Here is a 19397-nt window from a genome sequence, read left to right on the forward strand (position 1 = left end):
CTTTATTTTTTGGGTCTATAATAAGTTAACCTATTGTGTAAGCACTTGAGAAAGTTTTGTATTCTTACCCTATAAATTAAATGAATGGAATTGGCTCATTAGACTTCATTAGTCATCTGAAAATTAGGGTTGAGAGATTAAACTGTGTAAGTACTTGAGAAAGCTATGTACTCTTACCCTATAAATGAATAGAGTTGGCTCATTAGACTTCATTAGGTCATCTGAAAATTAGGGTTGAGAGACTAGACTCCTTCACACACACACACATTACAAACAGTACGACGACCGGAAAATCAAAGATAAAAAACTCATCATCAAATAATGAAGGTATGCTTTTATTTTTGTTCATTCACATGCTATGAAGTGAGACACATTAGTATGAATTATTTCTAACAATTGGTATCAGAGCAAATTTGTTCTTCTTCATGGCTGTGTTAAGTTGCATTTCTTCTTCATAGTTTGAAGATAATTTTTTTTTAGCAAAATTTTGTACCGCTGTGTATTTTTTTATTTTTTATTTTTATATACATTTGCGCCGCTTTTTTTTTTTTTAATATTGATTTGTGCATCGTCGCTGTCGTATGCCGGTGAACGTTTTTTTTACTTTGCATTTTTTTTCTTCCTAAAGCGACAGAATCTATATATGAATATCGGTAAATGCTTTTCTTTGGTCAAAGATGATTATGAATGAAGGTTTTGTTTTTCTTCTTTTTCAAAATTTGGGCTTGATTGAAGAATACTAACGAAACAAGTTTTTTTGTCTGTCTATGTTTTTCTTCCTTAGGGTTAATTCGAATAATTGTTGTAATATCAGGTAAAGTTTAAATTTTTTTTATTTTTTATTTTTAATTTTTTATGTCTTTTGACTTTAAGTCAAATACTGGCTGTTGAATGAGTGCAAGTTTTCTGTTTTTCCTTTTTTTTTTTCCAAATTTGGCCTTGATGGAAGAATACTAATGAAACAAGTTTTTTTTGTCTATGTCTATGTTTTTCTTCCTTGGGGTTAATTTGAATAATTGCTGCAAGATCAGGTTTTTTTTTTTTTTTTTTTTTTGTGTCTTTTGACTTGAAGTCAAATACTGACACTATTGAATGAGTGCAGGTTTTTGAGTACAAGTTTTCTGTTTTTTCCCTTTTTCTTTTCCAAATTTGGCCTCATGTGGTGATAAATGAAACATAAAAGGAAGAGATAATATTTTTTTATAACTTGAAGTCAATTACGTACACTTATTAAAGTTGCAATATTTTTTTTTTCTAACTAATAGCATGTGTTATTATAAATTCTGAAAGCTTACATCTTGAGCAATGATGGACATGCCCCCCAAACTCTTAAGCCAGAAAGATTTGGCTTAAAAAACAGCTACCTATGTAGAATCCCAAACTTTACTAAAATTACAATTAAGCTCCCATTACAAAGAAAATTTCAATAAAATTTAAGCCACACATAGGCAAACTATACCTAGAAACTAAGGGATACACAAACAAATCTACCAGAAATCAATCCAAGTCGCCGGAAGGAACACTACCATCGCCTGAAAACGGCGCGTGAACAACACGCGCCTCCCCCGAAGCTACCAAACAACAGATCGGCCTCCCTGAGTCCGGGCACCACCGTTGCGCGGCAAAAAGAAGCGAAGCGTGACCGTCACGCGCAGCTCAAAGAAAAGACGACCCTGGCGCGTGACAGCCACGCGCCGGCCACCAGTAACCCACACGGCCGCAGCAAAGAACGACGGAGCCAGAACACGCCGATGGACCCATCTGAGTGGCGCGTGTCTCTCAGAAGCCTATGGATGAGCGTAGATCTAACATCAAAGAAACTTGGAAAAAAAAAAAAAAAAAAAAAAGGCTCGGAAACGCTCCACAGGCGACACAACAATAACAAAATTCCCCACCGGACGCCTCAAGATCAACCTCCTGTCAGAGAAACGCGAAGAAGACGAAGAAAAAACAAAGAAACCCAACACAAAACTCCAAAGTCCAGTAAGGGCTCGGAGAAGCAAAGCTCCACAGCCTAAATGGCTGAGAGAATACTACAACAAAAAACTCCATAGCCCAAGAAGGCTAGGAGGCATCACCACCGGGGAAGGGAGGCAAAGCCTCTTTCCCGGCGAACAACAACTCAGAAACAGAAACTTCTCTCACAAGAAGATAAGAACTTTTCTCTCTAAAAAAGCGGCCTAAATCTGTGATACCTCACCAACACATTAAAGTTGCAATATTGTTTTGTGTTATGGCCTATGGGATATGCGGTGCATGAGTATGACATAGACTTGTTTTATGGACACTTTGGTTTATATATATATATATATATATTTATTTATTTTGTTTTGTTGGCAAAACTCTTAAATTCCTTACTACAATAAAGCAATATTGAACATCAAAACATGATTTGGATTGATTATGTACTCGCCTATCGTGGGACTTATCATGACAAATAATTAGGGTTTTTTATTTTATTGAAATTTTAGTGCAATATGGATAATGCTCATGTATAAAGCCAGTGTTTTAGATTGATTATGTACTCACCTATCGTGAGACTAATCATGATAAATCATTTAACTGTTTCACTAATTACGCATTCACCTATCGTGGGACTAATCATGATAAATTTTGGTGATTATTTTGTGAACTACAATTTTACTAAGGTCCATATGGGTAGCTGATTTGCCCTATCGGTAAATCATTATTTTGGTAGGATGTTTATGACGGTAAATAAATTATTAAATACGCTGCACTTGATGACTAAGTCTTATTCTCTCGATAGAGGGTCATCTTAAGTCGTTGTGTTTAATTATTTTGCTTTATCATGCGTATGAGTTCATTGTGTGTGGAACTCTAGCAGAAAATTTTGAGATAAACAATTTGCGTAAGAGTCTATTGTGCATGTGACTCTAGCATGAAAAATATGATGACTATATGAGGGCATTTTTTTTTTTTACATGCTAATAAAGTCTTGTTGTGATGGTCTTAGTTTTAAGAAATCAAAGTTTGTCTCTCCTATTATCTATCATCAAAATTCTGATGGGAACTAATTATGAAAATTGGTATGTGTTTCTCATTATCAATTTAGCTATCATGAATCTTGATTTGGCTTTGAGGGTTGAGGCACCTGCTGAACTTACTGAGAATTTTTTTTTTTTTTTTTTTTTGCTGCTGTTGGGGATAAGTTCACTAAGTTTGATAACGTAGAGAAGGAAACTTTCATGAAATTGCTTACCACCACCACTTATGATTGTGTTAGTGGAGTTCGTGAGCATATTATGAAGCTTACTAATTTCTTCAACAAGTTGAAGCAAATGAAGGTTGAGTTAACATATAGTTTTCTTGTATGGCAAGTGCTTGAGTCCTTACCATCTCAATTTGATGCCCTCAAGACCACCTACAATGCTTAGAGAGATGAATGGAGCTTGAGTGAAATGACTGATATAGTCACAAAAGAAAAATAAGTGATGAAAAGTGGAAAGTCTCATGCTGTTTTATAATGTCAAAAGATAGTGAACATTTTAAGAGAAAATTTTATAAGGGGGATAACAGTGGCAACGAGACATATAAAGTAAGAAAATTCAGAAAGTTCTCTCAACAAACTGGCGTAGATGTCTATTTGGAGCCTAAGATAGAAGAATTCAAAGGAAAATGTAATTTTTGTCATGTATATGGGCACAATATGACAATAAGACAAATTGCAATAAATATACGGCTTGGTTAGAGACGAAATGAATTACAAAGCACCAAAAAACCGAGTAATGAGCAGTTGAAGGTGAACATGGAAACGGTGTGGAGGTTGAAGTTGAATACATTGGCATCGCAAAGCTTGTTTTGGCCTCTGGGCATTTTTTGGATTTAGAATGAGCCTTATTTCTATTTCTATTTTGGGCAAATGTTGATTTTTATTTTTTATTTTTTTTTAGATTGGAAATGGAATAGTTATAATTTATTTCATAATTCTGTTGTGGTTGGTTCTAGCACATTGTGTGATGGTTTATACATGATTGACTTGATGCAGTCTTTATCTCATTTCTCTTATAGTGCTTCTTTTGTGAATGTTGTGGTTGTTTCCAAGTGTAGTAGAAACATTGAGACTTCCTCTATGTTGTGGCACAGACATTTTGATCATATTTCTAGGCCAAGAATTGAAAGGTTGATTAAATATGGTATTCTTGTTAATTTAGATTTTTCTAATTTTGATACTTATGTTGATTGTGTTAAAGGGAATATAGCTTCTAAATCTAGAAGACAGAAGGATGAGAGAAGTGAGAATGTCATAGAAATGATACACATTGATATATGTGGACCCATTATTCCTGCTGTTTTGGAAAACTATAGGTACTTCATCACATTTATTGATGATTATTCACGTTATGGTTATTTTGAGGTTATTCGTGAAAAGTATGAATCTTTAGAAGATTTAAAGTTTTAAGGCTACTGTTGAAATTTGGAGAGATAAGAATGCTAAAGCTGTAAGATCAGATAGATGTGGTGAGTATTATAGGAAGTATGATGAAAGTGGACAAAAAAATTTAAATGGGCATCTATCCGAAAATGTGTATATGGAGCAATTGGACGGTTTTTAGGTGAATGGTAAAAGATATATGGTGCGTAAGCTTAAAATGTCGATTTATTGGCTTAAACAAGCTTCAAGGTCAGAAGGAGCATATATATTTTTCTTGTGCTTTATGAGGATGATATATTACTTGCAGCAAATGATAATGAGCTTCTGTTTGAAACTAATGCTCCGTTTGTTTCGGCGTAAAATGATTTCGGTATTTTCCGGTGTTTGGTTGGAGTGAAAATAACAGTCAACGAAAATCATTTTCGGTTTGACCGTAAAAGCTTCTTTAATTTTCGGAAAACGATTTACAATTTTTAAAACCGTAAATCGTTTTCCGAAATTAAGCTCTTCGTCCTTACACGCATGTTTGATATATGATCATTAAAATTTAGCAATTGTCGATCATCGGGATCCAGTCGGCGCCAGAGTCTGACAACATCCAGTCGTCGGAAACCTGCCGGCGCCGGAATCAGGCCACCGGAATTCTGCCGGTGCAGGAATCAGGCGGCAGGAATTCTGCCGTTACTGGAATTCGGCACCAGCAGACCAAATTCCGGCCGGGATATCGCCGGATTCCGGCCAAGCAGGTCGGATCTGGCCAAAACGACCGGGATTCGGCCGGATCTTGACGGATCCAGCCGGATCTGGCCAAAACTGCCGAGATCCGCCCGGATCTGGACGGATCCGGCCATTAATCCGGCCGGATCCGGTCAAACTTTCTCGCTGGAATCCGGCAACGGCAACCGGACGTTACCGGATTCCGGCGACAATTACCAAACTCTTATTTTTGCATTTCGTAATTTTTTCGTGCGAACCAAATACCGAAAAATATTTTCGAGAAAATCATTTTTTCTTAAAATGATTTCGTCGAAATTATTTTACGACGGAAATCATTTTACGTCGAAACAAACGGAGCATTAAAAATTGTAAATCGTTTTCCGAAAATTAAAGAAGCTTTTACGGTCAAACCGAAAATGATTTTCGTTAACCATTATTTTCGCCCCAACCAAACACAGGAAAATGCCGAAATTATTTTCCAGAAATCATTTTACGCCGAATCAAACGGAGCATAATTGAGACATTATTTTCCGTTATTTTTCCCATGCTGAGCTCTGCCTAAACTCTTTTATTGGTACATTACGGCCCATCAGGCTATGATGGAAGGCATGCATCGACAGCTTGTTTGGGCTCATGTTCCTGCGTGTTTGCTGGGCTCGAAAGCTTTTGGGCCAAAATAGTACTCAGGTCCGGAGCAGCCCAAATTATAGTTTGCTTCCCAGTTGAAGGCCCAAGCGACAGAAGCTGAAGCCTAAAATGTTATATTTGCTTAAGGTCCAAAACCATAGCTTCGTCTCCAAGCTCAAGAACTGGTCAGCTAATGCCTTAAGGCACCCGACCGGTGAAGAGCGATTCCCATATCTCTTTCTTTACTACCTGTTTTACGCTCTAAAATGGAATTCATTGTTGAAGAGGGCAAGCACCTTCACGAGGAGTGCTCTACTCTAGTCCTGGTTCGTTTTTTATTATTAGGGTTTTTCTTCGTATAATATAATTTGCTTAGTTTAAAGTGAGTTCTCGGGGAAACTTGAGCTCCGTTTGGTTGCCAAGAAAATGTAGGAAAAGAAAAGAAATGAAAATTAAGTTCCGTTTTCTTTTCTCTTGCTTTGTTTTCTCGGCAACCGAACGGAGGATTACAATCACTACGAATTTCGTTTTGCTCTATTATTTATTTGTGCATTTATTTGGTGAAGCCTGCGCTATCGATTGGAAACGTGGGGCAGCTGGCAGTAGATCTTATAGTATCGTCAACGAGAGCGGAGAGAATTGGGTACTTGGACGATCCTCACGTTCTTCCCTGTGTAGGAAACGACGCGTTCGGGCAGCTTCCTCAGGGCGAGCTCGCTCTTCCTCTAGAAGGTACTTTTGCCCCCTTGCTCATCGTAAACTTTTTGCTCTCAAAATAAATAAATAAAAATGCGATGGCTTATTAATATTACTTGTGAGTAAGGATTATGTAACCTTTTTTCACTATGGTTTCTCAGCGTATGATTCGTTGCCTATTGGGTTGACTCTTCTCCAACAAAGGTCCCCAGTTGTTAAGGTCAAGACTCTAGCTTAACTCTTTTTCTTTTTGTTCACTGCTTATTTATTTATTTATTTTATCTCTGTTTTTCTTGAATTAGTTTGATGCAACAATGTAGAAGGTCTATGATGATGTTAGGAGTTGAATGAGGTCTTTAGATATGAAGCCTGTTGAGAATGTGTCTATCTTGCAACAATTAAACAATTCATTTTCTTGAGCAATATTGCTCGCCTTTTAGGACTGATTGATGAGCACCTAATGCTTTGCCCATTTCTTGCAATAAACGGAACCCCATCAGGTTTAGGGTGAAAAAAAATGAAAGAGCAATAAAATGTAAGAAAACAAATGAAACATTGTAAATGAAACGAGGAAAGATTAGCCAGTTCCACAATATACTTGTCCATGTAAGATTCTTTAAATCATGGGTTAGTAAAGTTAAGATTAATAGTGGACTAGAACAGTACATGTCCAGAGCCTCTGTCTTTTTCTTGATTTCATTCGACCATAGTACCGGATCAGTATTTTTAGGCAAAGAATTCTGCTGTTGGATTTTCTCTTGCAACCATTGCTCTACTTTATTGCATTCATTAATGACCTGCAAAAGAGAATAATTTAATTTGTGGACTCGTGGCTATTTGCTGAAGTCAAATAAGCATCCATATGATTGGATTCCACCTCCATCTTTGCTGAAGTCAAATAAGCATCACAAAGGAGGTCTCATGCTAAATATGTTCAGTGTACCAGTTGTTAAAATTACACTTACTGAGGCTGATACAATAGTAACAATCCCATGCATGTTTAGCTGCACTCTAACTTTAACTTTTCTTGCTTCCATGTGTGAAACTTGGAAAGGGCCAATCTAGAGAAATGGAAAATCTTAAATCAAGCCTCAATAAAGAAAAGAACAAGACTAAACAATGGCTGCATCGAACTTCAAACAAAGACATTGGTTACATGCTAAAGAAATCTATCAAAATCTATCGTTGTCACATACAGAATTAGGCTTTCGATTTGCTCAAGCCTCAATGTGCTCTTAAACTGTATATGAACTATGTTTCCATTCCTCCCTGTGTTACTGCTGGACTAATTCGAATTCAACTTGATAATTAATCATGAGTCATGACCATCCATTTGCATACACAATAAATCTATAAAATAGATGGTTAGGACATGAAAAAACATTGCACAACAAACCAACTAAAATGTCATGTATGAGGTTTACAGTTTATCTGATAGGTGACATGCATTGTCATAAGAGTAATTTTCTTCCTGATCCTATACATTGAGCAAGCAAATCCAAATCAAAACCAAAAATATAAAAACAAGAAGCAAAGAGTCATTATCCATGATGGCAGTGTTCCGAGTAAGAGAAGAAACGAAACTGGTTCTTACCCTATAAGGATGATCTCTGCTGCTACTAGAAGAGTAAGATTTTGCATTTGTCAAAAAGCAAAGAGATTCCAAATGAATCAGCATGAATCTGCTGCATGTGATCAAGTTGTTTTGTGTTGTGTGTCTTAGATTCTTAGTTAACTAAAAGTTACATCAACCCGCATCAATCTATTTGCATTCTAAAGCCATCCGGTTTGTCTCTCTGGTCTGAGTCATCTGCATCCTCTGGACTTGGGAGAGAAGCATTGGATCTCATTATATGTTTGCATATCACTATCCTGTTTGACATTCCTCATGCCTCTCAATATATTTGCTTTCCTATATATTGTTTGTAGTGAGTGCAATAAATAGGGAAAGTTGGAAAACAGGTTTATTCTTCTTGCTTGATAATTTTCCTTGGCTGTGCTCTTGGTTCTTCTATGTCCTGTTAGTACTACTAATTCACAATCCTGAAAGGAAAATTCTGAAGTATTTGAATGATCATTCAAGCAGGGGATGATGGTTGAATTTGCTAAAAACTTGGCTGATTTTGCTGCTGCTAGTGGGAAGAAGCATGTCGTTGTGCTGTCTAGCTTAGACTTTGGGAGGTTGCGAAATATTGATATGTCAAGGTATAGATCAATAATTATGCTTTTAGTTAGTTTTCGGTTATTTTTTGAAGGTATGGATTCTCCACTGGTTGGAATATCGTGTTTAGTCACCTGTACCAAGGCAACTTAGGATTCCAAGACAAATGTTCAACTGACCGCATAGTCTTTGAAGTTGCTAAGTACTATGGATGGGCTTTTGGATTTCTACAATAGGCACACAGGACTGGTTTTCTTTGGGCTCTTATTTCACCAATAAAATTAGTGATATGATTTCTTTCCATGTAACTATTGGTTGTACCAGCACTAACGCACCGGTTCCCATCAAAACTCCACAGATGAGTGTGCTTAAGCAAGAGTAGTACTAGAATGGGTGACCTCTTGAGAAGTCCTCGTGTGCACCCATTGTTTTCTACTTATAAATAAAAACAAAAGGATAGGCACACAACCTGTTTTATTTGTGGTCCTTTTTCAACCATTAAAATTAGTGACCTGATATCTTTCTTTTAATCATTAAAAAAAGAAAGGAAATCTTGTGTAGTTCAATCTCTGTCTCTCTCTCTCTCTCACTAGCTTGAGTAAGAGCATAAAAAAAAAAGAATAAATGTCTAAGCATAAAATTTTGTACTGTAGGAATCTATCAAAAAGTGTGGGACTAAGACATGACTGAAACTCACGTGAAACAAAATGCCTTCTTTGTAACAAGTTGATTGAGTTACTTTTAAACTTGGTTGTCTGGGTGGTTGTCTATGCATCCATGTAACACTCACTGTTTGCAGTTGCCTGTGCCATTTCTTTTGCAATGTTATTTATCCTTCATCACATCAGTGGTTTGCAGACATACTACTTGTCTAGCACCAATACTGATGGAACAGATGATTACTGTGAGGGACTTGGGTGGAAAAGACTGCAGGAATACAACCCTACCCAGAGGGGTTGGAAATATCTCAGCAATTTAGCTGAAAGAAATGCCACGCATGAAGAAACTCTGCCTTTTGAAGATGAACTAGAAGAAGAAGATTACTATCCAAGCTTGCCCTTTGCTGCACTTTTTTCTTGTTTTAAGGTATTGTGTTGTTCAAGTACGATTATGATGATAAATGTTTTGTGCAAAAATTACATCTTTGTCCTGAAAAAGGAAAAAAAAAAGAGATTCGCATGTTATGGTTTATGGTCGTTCATCTATACCATGCAGCGAACTGAAGCTGTTCTATGTCTTAGGTTATTAGTTTTATCCATCTAATTATTTGTAACTTCATTAGTGACCACCTACTTCTCCCTTTCAGTTTTTGCTTCTAATTTCTGGGCTGCTTATGTGGAGTTATTTCTCTATACCATATTTTCTATGACAACTCTCATGGTTATGACTTACATGATATGTGGGGCCTCTCTCTCTCTCTCTCTCTCTCTCTCACACACACACACACACACACACATTATTGGTGGAATAGAACAGTTGGGACAAGACCTGCATCAACTAGCAGTTTTTATTCCACTAGAGTTCATGCTTTCCAATAAAGTAGTTTGCTAACTGGCCGAATAGAAGTAGGCGTGCCGAACTGAAAAGTACGGTGAAGCTTTTGGAGCGTTTTTTCTTATATGACTACAAAACCTGTTGAAGGTAGGATAAAAAAAGTTACTACGTCATTGTTCTATTCTCTGTAAGCTTGTCATCTGGCATCTCAAGCAAACACACCACAAAACACATACATGTTTATGTGTACCACAGCAGATGATATAATCGGACTGTAATATAGCATTATCCTTGCTTCTAGATCAAGGTGATCTGTCATGTCTGACATCTCATATCTGTTTCGAACACTTTGGCTGAGTCCTTAAAAATGTTACTACGTCAGACTATGATATAGCATTATCCTTGCTCCTAGATCAAGGTGATCTATCATGCCTGACATCTCATCTGTTTCGAGCTCTTGAGTCCATAAATTGTAGACTACTCTCTCTCATAGCATCCATAGGGGAGAGAATCGTAATTAAATTGTGTTAATTTGTATGCCAGCTGTTCAGTTTTGCAGACCAAGGCAAGTTTGACTTAAAAAAGGTTTTGGTTTGTTGATCAGGCCAAAGGTTTGAAGGTCACCTGCTTATTTTGCTACTGCTCAGAAGGGGACAACATACCGGATGCTTTCCATTTGGCTGAGGCAGCGAGCAAACTTCTGGGGCTAAGTCCCAGTAATTTCCATGGTATGTTTCTCCACCGCCATTATATAAGGCCTTTGTGTGAGTGAAAATCTGATCGAGCTGGAAATCTAATCATTGCCTCATAGCCATATGGCTACGGTCAGATATTTTGATATCCCGATTTTGAGCTTTGTTGTTGTTACCGTAGTAGTGCTCTTTTTGTAACTATCAATTATAATAAGTTAGGGCATATATTTTGCTTCTTATGGATGTTAAGACCAGCACATGCTTTAAAGCAACTTGAAGCTGGGGGATGCCATCTACATGGGGCAAACCCTCTGCCACCTCCACCTCCACCTCCACCATTCACTGGCCAACAGTGTAGCCTTATAACTGAAATTGCAAGGTCTTTGGAAGTTTAAGCTGTTTAATGCATAACCTTCTTTACCCAAATATTTACCATGGATTCTTTTCCACATCACAATTTTTATCTTTAGGCTGGAATGCCCTTCCTATTAATTCAGTTTATCTTTATGATTTTCACTCCTTATGAGGCTTTGTTTGTTTCATGTGGAGATATTTTCTGGCTGATTGGTGTTTCCAATGGGTAAGCGTTCAACAGGTTAATTCTGAAAATTTGTTTTGATGGCTTGGAAATCTTTAAATTTTTTCCAATACTGCATTTGTTAGTTGAGAATAATTTTACAAGAAAAAACAAAATAAAAAACGAGATGTATATTCATTCTTGTATCTTTTTTGTAGTTTTTCTTCTGGTGCATACATGCAGTGATTTCTCTGTCATTGTGAATTGTTATAGGATGCTGATATGTGCTTGAAATTTTTACGATTATAGCATTATACTCAAATTTGTTTTTTGTATGTTAGTTTTATAATGTTGTTCCAGAATCTCTGGAATTCATTTCATTAAATTTGGCTTCCTCATTTTCACTGTACTCCAGATTTTATGCCTAGATTGAATTTTGTTATCACAGTAACTTCATTATTTAAAGTTGCATATGAATATTCCTTAGATGTTTAACATTTGTCATTGGGAATTTTGTAAATTCGGACATGATTATCTAATAGTTTTGAGTATTTTAGGAAGAGCCCTTTTTTTTGTATTTTGGTTGCTTCTACTTTATTTATTTATTTATTTATTTATTTTTTTTATTTTTTTCTGATTAGATGACAATGGACTTTGGTAGTCATGCAATCATAGTAATTTGTGATCTTTGTGCCATTGGATTTGTTTAGGCGATGAAGGTGGTAAATGGCTCATTCCATTTTCGTGGAAGACTGTGTATGGACCACCCCCAGATATAGACATGTTTTAGGCTGAATTGCGCTGATGACCTGAGATTGGATTTGCAAGAATGAGGTGCTTCGTAAATCTCCATTCTTCTTTCCTTAAGGTTTGAGTTATATGCAAGGGTAAACAGTAACTTATTATGGTAGCAATGGATGAGCAGTTATAAAATTTTGTGATTTTCGTTTTGTTCTCACTTCTCCCTCTTCTCTTTTCGCAGCACAGTTGTAAAGAAACTATATGCATCTGTCAGTTAAAAGACAATGTCCAGGTTTCTTATGAAAATTACTGTGCATAAAAAATGAGAAATGTGGAACTCAAAAAATTAATTTAAACAGAAATAACTAGTTATAAGGTTCAATTCTGTTGATCTAGGTTTTATCCAATCCGTGTGAAGATGACGCTTTGCACGGGTCCGAGGTTTTACCCGATAGAGGCTAGTACACAAAGTGGCTCTAGATTGGAAGGGTTAAAAAAAAAAAATTTATTGGAAGGGGTACAAAAACAAAAAGATAGAAGTTTGCATGCCAAAAATCTCGAATAATTACCAAAATTTTAAGCATTACACGCATATTAAGAAAGGCACATAAATTTTTAATAACTCAGGAAACTATCACTTCGACACAGAGGCTATCTATCTTCACATTAGTATTCAGTAAAGGTACATAGCTTATCCCAATCAGTGTCATTCTTGAAGTGTATTTATATTTCTTGACTAGTTAGTATAGATAAGTTTTGCTTTCGAACGACAGATAGGATTAGTATAATACAAAAGTCAAATGAAGTCCAAATAGCTTACTTAGGGGTGTAAGATGAGCTCAGCCGCTCGTGAACTCGGCTCGGTTCGGTTAAACTCAATTCGGTCTCGGTTTGAATAATAAATGAGTCATTTGTGAACACAATAATATGTTCGAATATTAAACGAGACATACTCGTATAAACTCGGCTCGACTCGGATAAGCTTGTATAAACTTGCATAACTTCATTTTTACAATTTTTTCTTAGTATTATTTTAATTTTGTAAGAAGAACATCTTAAGTAAAAATGAATCATCTTCCTAATATGATAGATATAGCTTGAATTATTGTTGTGAGTTTAATTTTATAGATTTGTGTGTACATAAGTGTGTCTGTGAGTATGTGTGGTTATATGCGTTTGTGTGCACATGTAATTTGTGTATGTGCATAATAAATTTATATACATACATATAAACTCGAGATTATATTATTTAAGATTTAAGTTAATTTATTTAATGAACTCAGATGATAAAATTTGAACAAGACTTAATTAATTAATTAATGATTAGTATGGATTTATGAAAATATAAACAATCATGATATTTACTTTATATAAGAAATGAATAAGTTAATTGAACAGCTCGTGATAAGATCGAGCTCGACTCGCGTTCGAAATAAAATTAAATGAGTTGAGCTTGAACATTCAATACTTGACTCAGCTCGAATACAGTCCTAAGCTTACTAGATCCGGTTAAATCAGACAATTAAAATAGATATGGATGGTTCTACGCCTACCTACAAGGAAAACTTCCATGTAAAACCCATCAGACTAGCGCATGGATGCATCATAAACACCATATTAAATTTCAATCCAATAAAATGTATCTAAGTACAACGGACACCGAGAGAGAGAGTAGAGTCTTCAACATCCTTAAGCTGGTAATAGTGTGGGGCTATTTCCACCAACCATTCAGGCTTTACTTGTGTTACCTGTCTCATATATTCCTTGGTCGTGAGTGCCAACTCATTGTATAAAACCCATCTCGGAAGGAGCTGTGCCAGCCCTGAGCCGGGGTGTATGTGAACAGTCTGTGGATGTTTGAGGGTCCGATAAGATCCATTATTTTGCAGCCTTGCACAATGTGGGAAAAAACCAGATGTTATAGCTTTTTTTATAGTGTCCATGTCACTGGGATCTGAGGTTAGATCAATTTCAACCCTTTCCAAGAGCCCTTCAAGCTGATCTCGCACATCTCTCGCACGCTTCATACTCCTAACCTGTATGTAATTTTCATAACACCATTGTGTTGAGTAATTTGTCTCCTTCCATGAACTGTAGACCTTTAGCAATGCAATGTGGTCTCCAACATTTCCCGTATGAAAATTCATCCGCGCGTTGTCGGCATGAACTTGTTTATCCTTTGGACGATAAAAGATGGAGTAGTTCCCAACAGAAAGCATGGCCGCAATGGAAATGATCTCATCAGAGCATTTGTACTTATCAGAAGCAACTATCATTTTGGATAGCATGGGATCAAGGGGGAATTCCGCCATCCGTCTACCCACTTTAGTCAACTCCCCCACTTTATTCAATGCACCCAGTGCAAAGAGCAGTTCCAGGGCTTTCAATAATGCTTCATATGGCGGCGGGTCCATGAAATCAAAGTTTAACAAGTCATGGATACCAAGGCTCTTGAGTGTAAGGACAACATTTGCAAGGTTGGTCCTTTGTATTTCTGGTACTGTATTGTCTTCCAAATCCTTGTGATAATTGTAGGCAGTATATAGTCGGAAGCATTTTCCAGGACCTGTTCGTCCAGATCTACCTGCCCTCTGATTAGCTGATGCTTTGGAAATAGGAGCAACCAGCAACGACTCCATCCCATTCCTTGGATTATAGGATTTCATTTTACAAAAGCCTGGATCAATTACGTATTTGATCCCGTCGATAGTCAAGGAGGTTTCAGCTATATTTGTTGCGAGAACAACCTTCCGTGCTCCTTCAGGAGTGGGTTCAAATATTTTTGCTTGGAGCTCAGTCGGTAGGATTGCGTATATCGGGCAGACAATCAGGTCAGCAATCTTTGTCCCTAGGCCTCTTGTCCTGTGCTTCAAAATTTCTTCCGCTGTTTCAATCTCTTCTTGACCAGTGAAGAAAACCAATATATCTCCACCAGGTTGTGTCACGTGAATTTGAAGAACGGTAGCTATGGCGGCATCCAAGTAATCAGCTTCTGGAGCTTTGGTGTAGTGTATTTCAACAGGATATCGCCTCCCTGGAATTTTAAAGATTGGAGCTGAATCAAAATAATCACTAAATTTCTCCGCATCGAGTGTTGCACTGGAGATGAGCAACTTAAGATCAGGACGAAATCGAGAAATATCCTTTACTAATCCAAACAGAATATCAGTTGAGAGAGTTCTCTCGTGGGCCTCATCCACCATCACCACGCTGTAGCTTCCCAGATCTGGCTCACCGAGGAATTCTCTCAGCAGCATCCCATCTGTCATATATTTAATGACAGTCTTTTCTGAAGTGCAATCCTCAAATCGGATGGAATAACCAACCTCATGGCCAAGTTTGACACCCATTTCTTGAGAAACTCGGGCAGCCACACTCATAGCAGCGACCCTTCGTGGCTGTGTACATCCAACCTTTCCGCGCTTTGTATATCCAGCTTCATGAAGATACTGGGGTATCTGTGTAGTCTTCCCGGAACCAGTTTCACCAACGATGACAAGAACCTGATGATCATGAACAGCTTTGAGCAATTCATCCCGATATGGATATATAGGTAATGCTTTTCTCTCCTCCTCCTCCAAAGCTGATTTTGCCCAAGACTTGTCAAGCAACTCAGTGGACTGATCCGTATTGTCTCCATCCATAACTGATGCTTTGATAAAATCAATCTGATCCTCAAACACAAACAGATAGTCATGATCAGATATTTGCTTTTTATTCTTTGAAGCAACTGTCGACGACGTGGCCTTCCCAATTTGAAGCTCCTCCCAAGCCTCTTGTTCTGCAAAAGGATTCGTTTTTTCCACGGCAGTTGGATCCGGCCTGTAACGCTGCAAAACCACGGAAAATCTCTTTTCCTGATTAACACCGCCTTCCTGATCATAGGCTTCCGGCATCCTGTACTCGCTTGTACTGTCGCCAGCATACTCTGACCGCTTCTTCACAAGCTCGTATATTTCCTTCTTGTACCTTAACTCGTGATATTCCGCTTCGTTAAGCTTCACGCCATCAAATAGATATTGCTCATCTTCTATATCATCTCTTAATTCTTCCAGTTTCTTCTTTTCTCTTTTCTTCAAATATTCTTGTCTTGAAACTTTTCTCACGGTTTCAAGGCCATTTTGCTCCACAACGCCAGATCTCCTCATTGCCTCTTCTTTCTCCCTTCGTGATAACTTTGGTTCTGTTAGCTTCCGTGTCCCTGCTGCATCCCGACGACCCCGTTCCCTTAAATTTTGCTCCAATTGCTCCCTCTCTCTTTGGTCACGCAACCTTTCTTCTTCCGACTCTGAACCATTATCTTCGTCACCAGAAGTTCGTCTTTTAACCTGTCTATCTGCTGCTGCCCCTCGTGCATAATCTTCATCTTCTTGACTTTCAATCTTCTTCCTGAAACGTTTTTTATGGGTATGGGATTTTCTGGTTTCAGGAGCATCTGCAACGGAAGAGCTACAATCAATGTTTCCCCCAACACCATTGCCATCATCATCACCAGCATCCAAAATTGCACAAGTCCTCTGCTTCCTGGCCAACATAGCAGCTTGGAGAAGGGTGGAGGATTTCTACGGAGGATTTGCAGTGGGTTGAAAGTAGTGATCTGTTCACGTCTGTAGCCAATCGGTCATGAAGAAGACAGTTGTACTTGTGCTCTTTGTGCCAGCCGTGATTCGTGAAGGCCTTAGTAGTAGTGCTCTCTTAAGTAATAAGAGGTGCAGTAGGATTTGGATTCTTGTGAATCACGCAAGAATCCTTGTGTGATTCGGATTCTTGCTAACCGACTATGGAGTAGTAACTCCTTATTGAAATAGGATTTTGATTTGTGATTCGGATTCTTGCTAACCGACAATGGAGTAAGTACTCCTCGTTGAAATAGGATTTTGATTTTTGATTTTTTAGGCTTATTGAAATAGGAAATTAACCAACTGTTGCTTGCACTCATTTAAGACTATTTCTCGTGAGATATTCACTATATCGCATCATCTAAATAGTTAGATCATATACAAAACATTAATCGGTGATTCACATATCAGGTGGTGGTTTAGCATTAAGTTGTATGTTCCCATTTATGGGTGAAAATGTAGGATGATAATAACCGTTTGGATTCGCTATCCGCATATGCGGATGCTAAAAACTATTTTATCTACATATGCGGATGATGATAATGATTTTAGAGTATGCGAATTTGCATCCGCATTCCCTTTATATATAATGTATATTATATATATTTAATTAAACTCACTAAATGAACATCATCTTGGATTTGGTAAGTTTAATAACCTTTAGGTTATGTTAAATCATCTCAAAATCATACATCACTACATTTACTCTTTCTTTTTTCTTTTTCTTTTTTTCTTTTTTTGTGTAATTCAAATCTCGATTACTGTATGAGAAAATGACCATATATGGCTTATAATCGTGAATAGTTTAAAAAGTAAAATCTTAATTTATTTAAGCTTGTATATAGTAATAAGCATTATTTAATCTTACATATAGATTTATATAGTAATTCAAAATACTTATTACCGCTAAGGGCGAAAGTAGGGGCGGACAATAGCTGCCCGCATCCATTATTTGCTATCTGCACATGCGGATGTAGATACAGTTATCAAACTCCATTACTTGTATATGGGGATGCGGATAGGGGTTTTAGGGTATGAGGATGAGGTTATTAACCGCATCTGCATTCCCTTTATATATAATATATATTATATATTTAATTAAATTTATTAAAATGAGGTCGTTTGAATTTGGTAAGTTTAAGACTTTTAGGTTATGTTAAGTTTTTTCTTTTCACTATTATCTCAAAGTCATACTTTACTAGACTTACAGTTTTTCTTTTATTTGGGTAATCTAAATCCCGATTATTCTGTGAGACAATGACTCTCTATGGTTGATAATTATGAATTATGGAACAAGTGAAATATTAATTTATTTAAGCTTACATATAATAATAGCCACATTTTTTAATCTTGCATATAGATTTAGATAGTAATTTAAAATGCTCATTACCTCATATGCGGATAGTGGATAATAGGGGTGTACAAACGGAGCGGTTTTAACCGCTTTGTAACAGCTAACCGCTTATAACCGCTAACCGTATAACCGCATAACTGCTTTCGAAAACGGTTATAAATAATCGCTAACCGCCTAGGCAGGAGCGGTTAGCGGTTATAGGATTTGTGAAAAGCGGTTAATAACAGCTAACCGCCTATATATATATATATATATATATATATAAAATAACACTATGTTTACAAGTGCAGTTGGCGTCGTTTTGGTATTTAAAATACCAAAATAATGTCGTTTCAATACATCACAATATGATTACTTGTTTAGTCTGATTCATTTAGCCTTGGCCCTTAGGGTTTCAAACATTTTCATCTCTATCGCAGTGAGCCATTTGCTCTCCAGCCTCCCAACCCATCTCTCTCTCTCTCTCTCTCTCATATCTGCTTTTCTCTCCCTTTCACTTCCAAACCCATCTCTTGCAGAGGCCATAGATCTTGCAAATCCAGATCTTTGCCTCACTCCTAGATTTCGACGAAGACAAGAACATGAAGAAGATGAAGAAACTGCGAAGAACGAGCCCTCAGATTTGTTGCTAAGAGGTAGAGATCTCCATTGGTGGGTAGCAGCGCTGCGCTTCTGGCAAGTATTGGTATGGATTTTGACATGCTCTAAACCGGTGATTTTCTTTGTGTTAGTGTTAGAGGTTTTGGGATTTTGATTATTTTTGGGTGACCGATGTTGAAGATTCTTGGTTTCATTATTAATGGGTGGATTTTTCCTTTAAAAAATTTGGAAGTTGATTTTGTGTGGATTTTTTAGAGGGAGATGGAACTAGTTAAACTCCTGTAATTTCATAGATTGGAATTTGTTATTTTAATTTTTTGGATTTGTATTTTTTTGGTTTTGGATTTGTTTGTGTTTTGGATTTGTATTTTTTTTTAATAAATATTTTTGATTTGTATTTAGATTTATTAATTTTGTATCAAAAGGCAAAATTGTTGGATTGAAAACCTGCATTAAAACCGGCCCAAAAGTGCCCAAAACCGGGCCAAAGCCGGCCCAAAAAGGGCTTAAAATCGGCCCAAAACTCAAATTGAAAAGCGGTTATATAACTGCCGATTATTTACTCAATAACCGCTAACCGATGGTTATAAAAATAACCGCCCCCGCCTAGGTGGTTAGCGGTTGCGGTTGGTAAAATATAATAACTGCTAGGCGGTTAGCGGTTTTAGCCAATAACCGCCGGTTATAACCGTTTGTACACCCCTAGTGGATGATAACCGCATGGATGCAGATAATAATCATACAGTGCTAATGTGAATACTTAGAAGTGATAGCTGCATTTTGCGG

General features: G+C 37.1%; 2 protein-coding genes across 3 annotated transcripts; one reads left to right on the top strand and one right to left on the bottom strand.

The window, feature by feature from the left end:
* The first annotated feature begins 5898 nt into the window (after positions 1–5898).
* LOC133882889 (uncharacterized) lies at positions 5899–18862 on the top strand. Of its 2 annotated transcripts, XM_062322120.1 has the most exons (8): positions 5899–6063; positions 6304–6469; positions 6595–6653; positions 8520–8638; positions 9443–9680; positions 10693–10816; positions 12008–12131; positions 18530–18862. In XM_062322120.1, the coding sequence occupies exons 1-7, from the start codon at positions 6004–6006 to the stop codon at positions 12085–12087; spliced, it is 846 nt and encodes a 281-aa protein (XP_062178104.1). In that variant the 5' UTR covers positions 5899–6003; the 3' UTR covers positions 12088–12131; positions 18530–18862. The 2 variants fall into 2 exon arrangements, with proteins under 2 accessions (XP_062178104.1, XP_062178103.1); XM_062322119.1 differs by lacking the exon at positions 18530–18862 and having other exon boundaries at positions 12008–12255.
* LOC133882544 (pre-mRNA-splicing factor ATP-dependent RNA helicase DEAH1-like) lies at positions 13347–16818 on the bottom strand. The gene has a single exon (XM_062321741.1). It carries the CDS (start codon positions 16571–16573, stop codon positions 13682–13684), a length of 2892 nt encoding a protein of 963 aa, XP_062177725.1. The 5' UTR covers positions 16574–16818; the 3' UTR covers positions 13347–13681.
* Positions 18863–19397: the final 535 nt, after the last annotated feature.

The sequence above is a fragment of the Alnus glutinosa genome, chromosome 11 (assembly GCF_958979055.1).
Source record: "Alnus glutinosa chromosome 11, dhAlnGlut1.1, whole genome shotgun sequence".
In the NCBI taxonomy this organism is placed as follows: Eukaryota; Viridiplantae; Streptophyta; class Magnoliopsida; order Fagales; family Betulaceae; genus Alnus; species Alnus glutinosa.

What these genes read in the sequence shown, in the direction of transcription:
- LOC133882889 (XM_062322120.1), top strand. Translation starts at nt 6,004, where the DNA reads ATGGAATTCATTGTTGAAGAGGGCAAGCACCTTCACGAGGAGTGCTCT. An exon ending in CACTTTTTTCTTGTTTTAAG is followed by an intron (nt 9,681 to 10,692) that starts GTATTGTGTTGT and finishes TTTGTTGATCAG; the next exon opens with GCCAAAGGTTTGAAGGTCAC. An exon ending in AAGTCCCAGTAATTTCCATG is followed by an intron (nt 10,817 to 12,007) that starts GTATGTTTCTCC and finishes GGATTTGTTTAG; the next exon opens with GCGATGAAGGTGGTAAATGG.
- LOC133882544 (XM_062321741.1), bottom strand. Translation starts at nt 16,573, where the DNA reads ATGTTGGCCAGGAAGCAGAGGACTTGTGCAATTTTGGATGCTGGTGAT.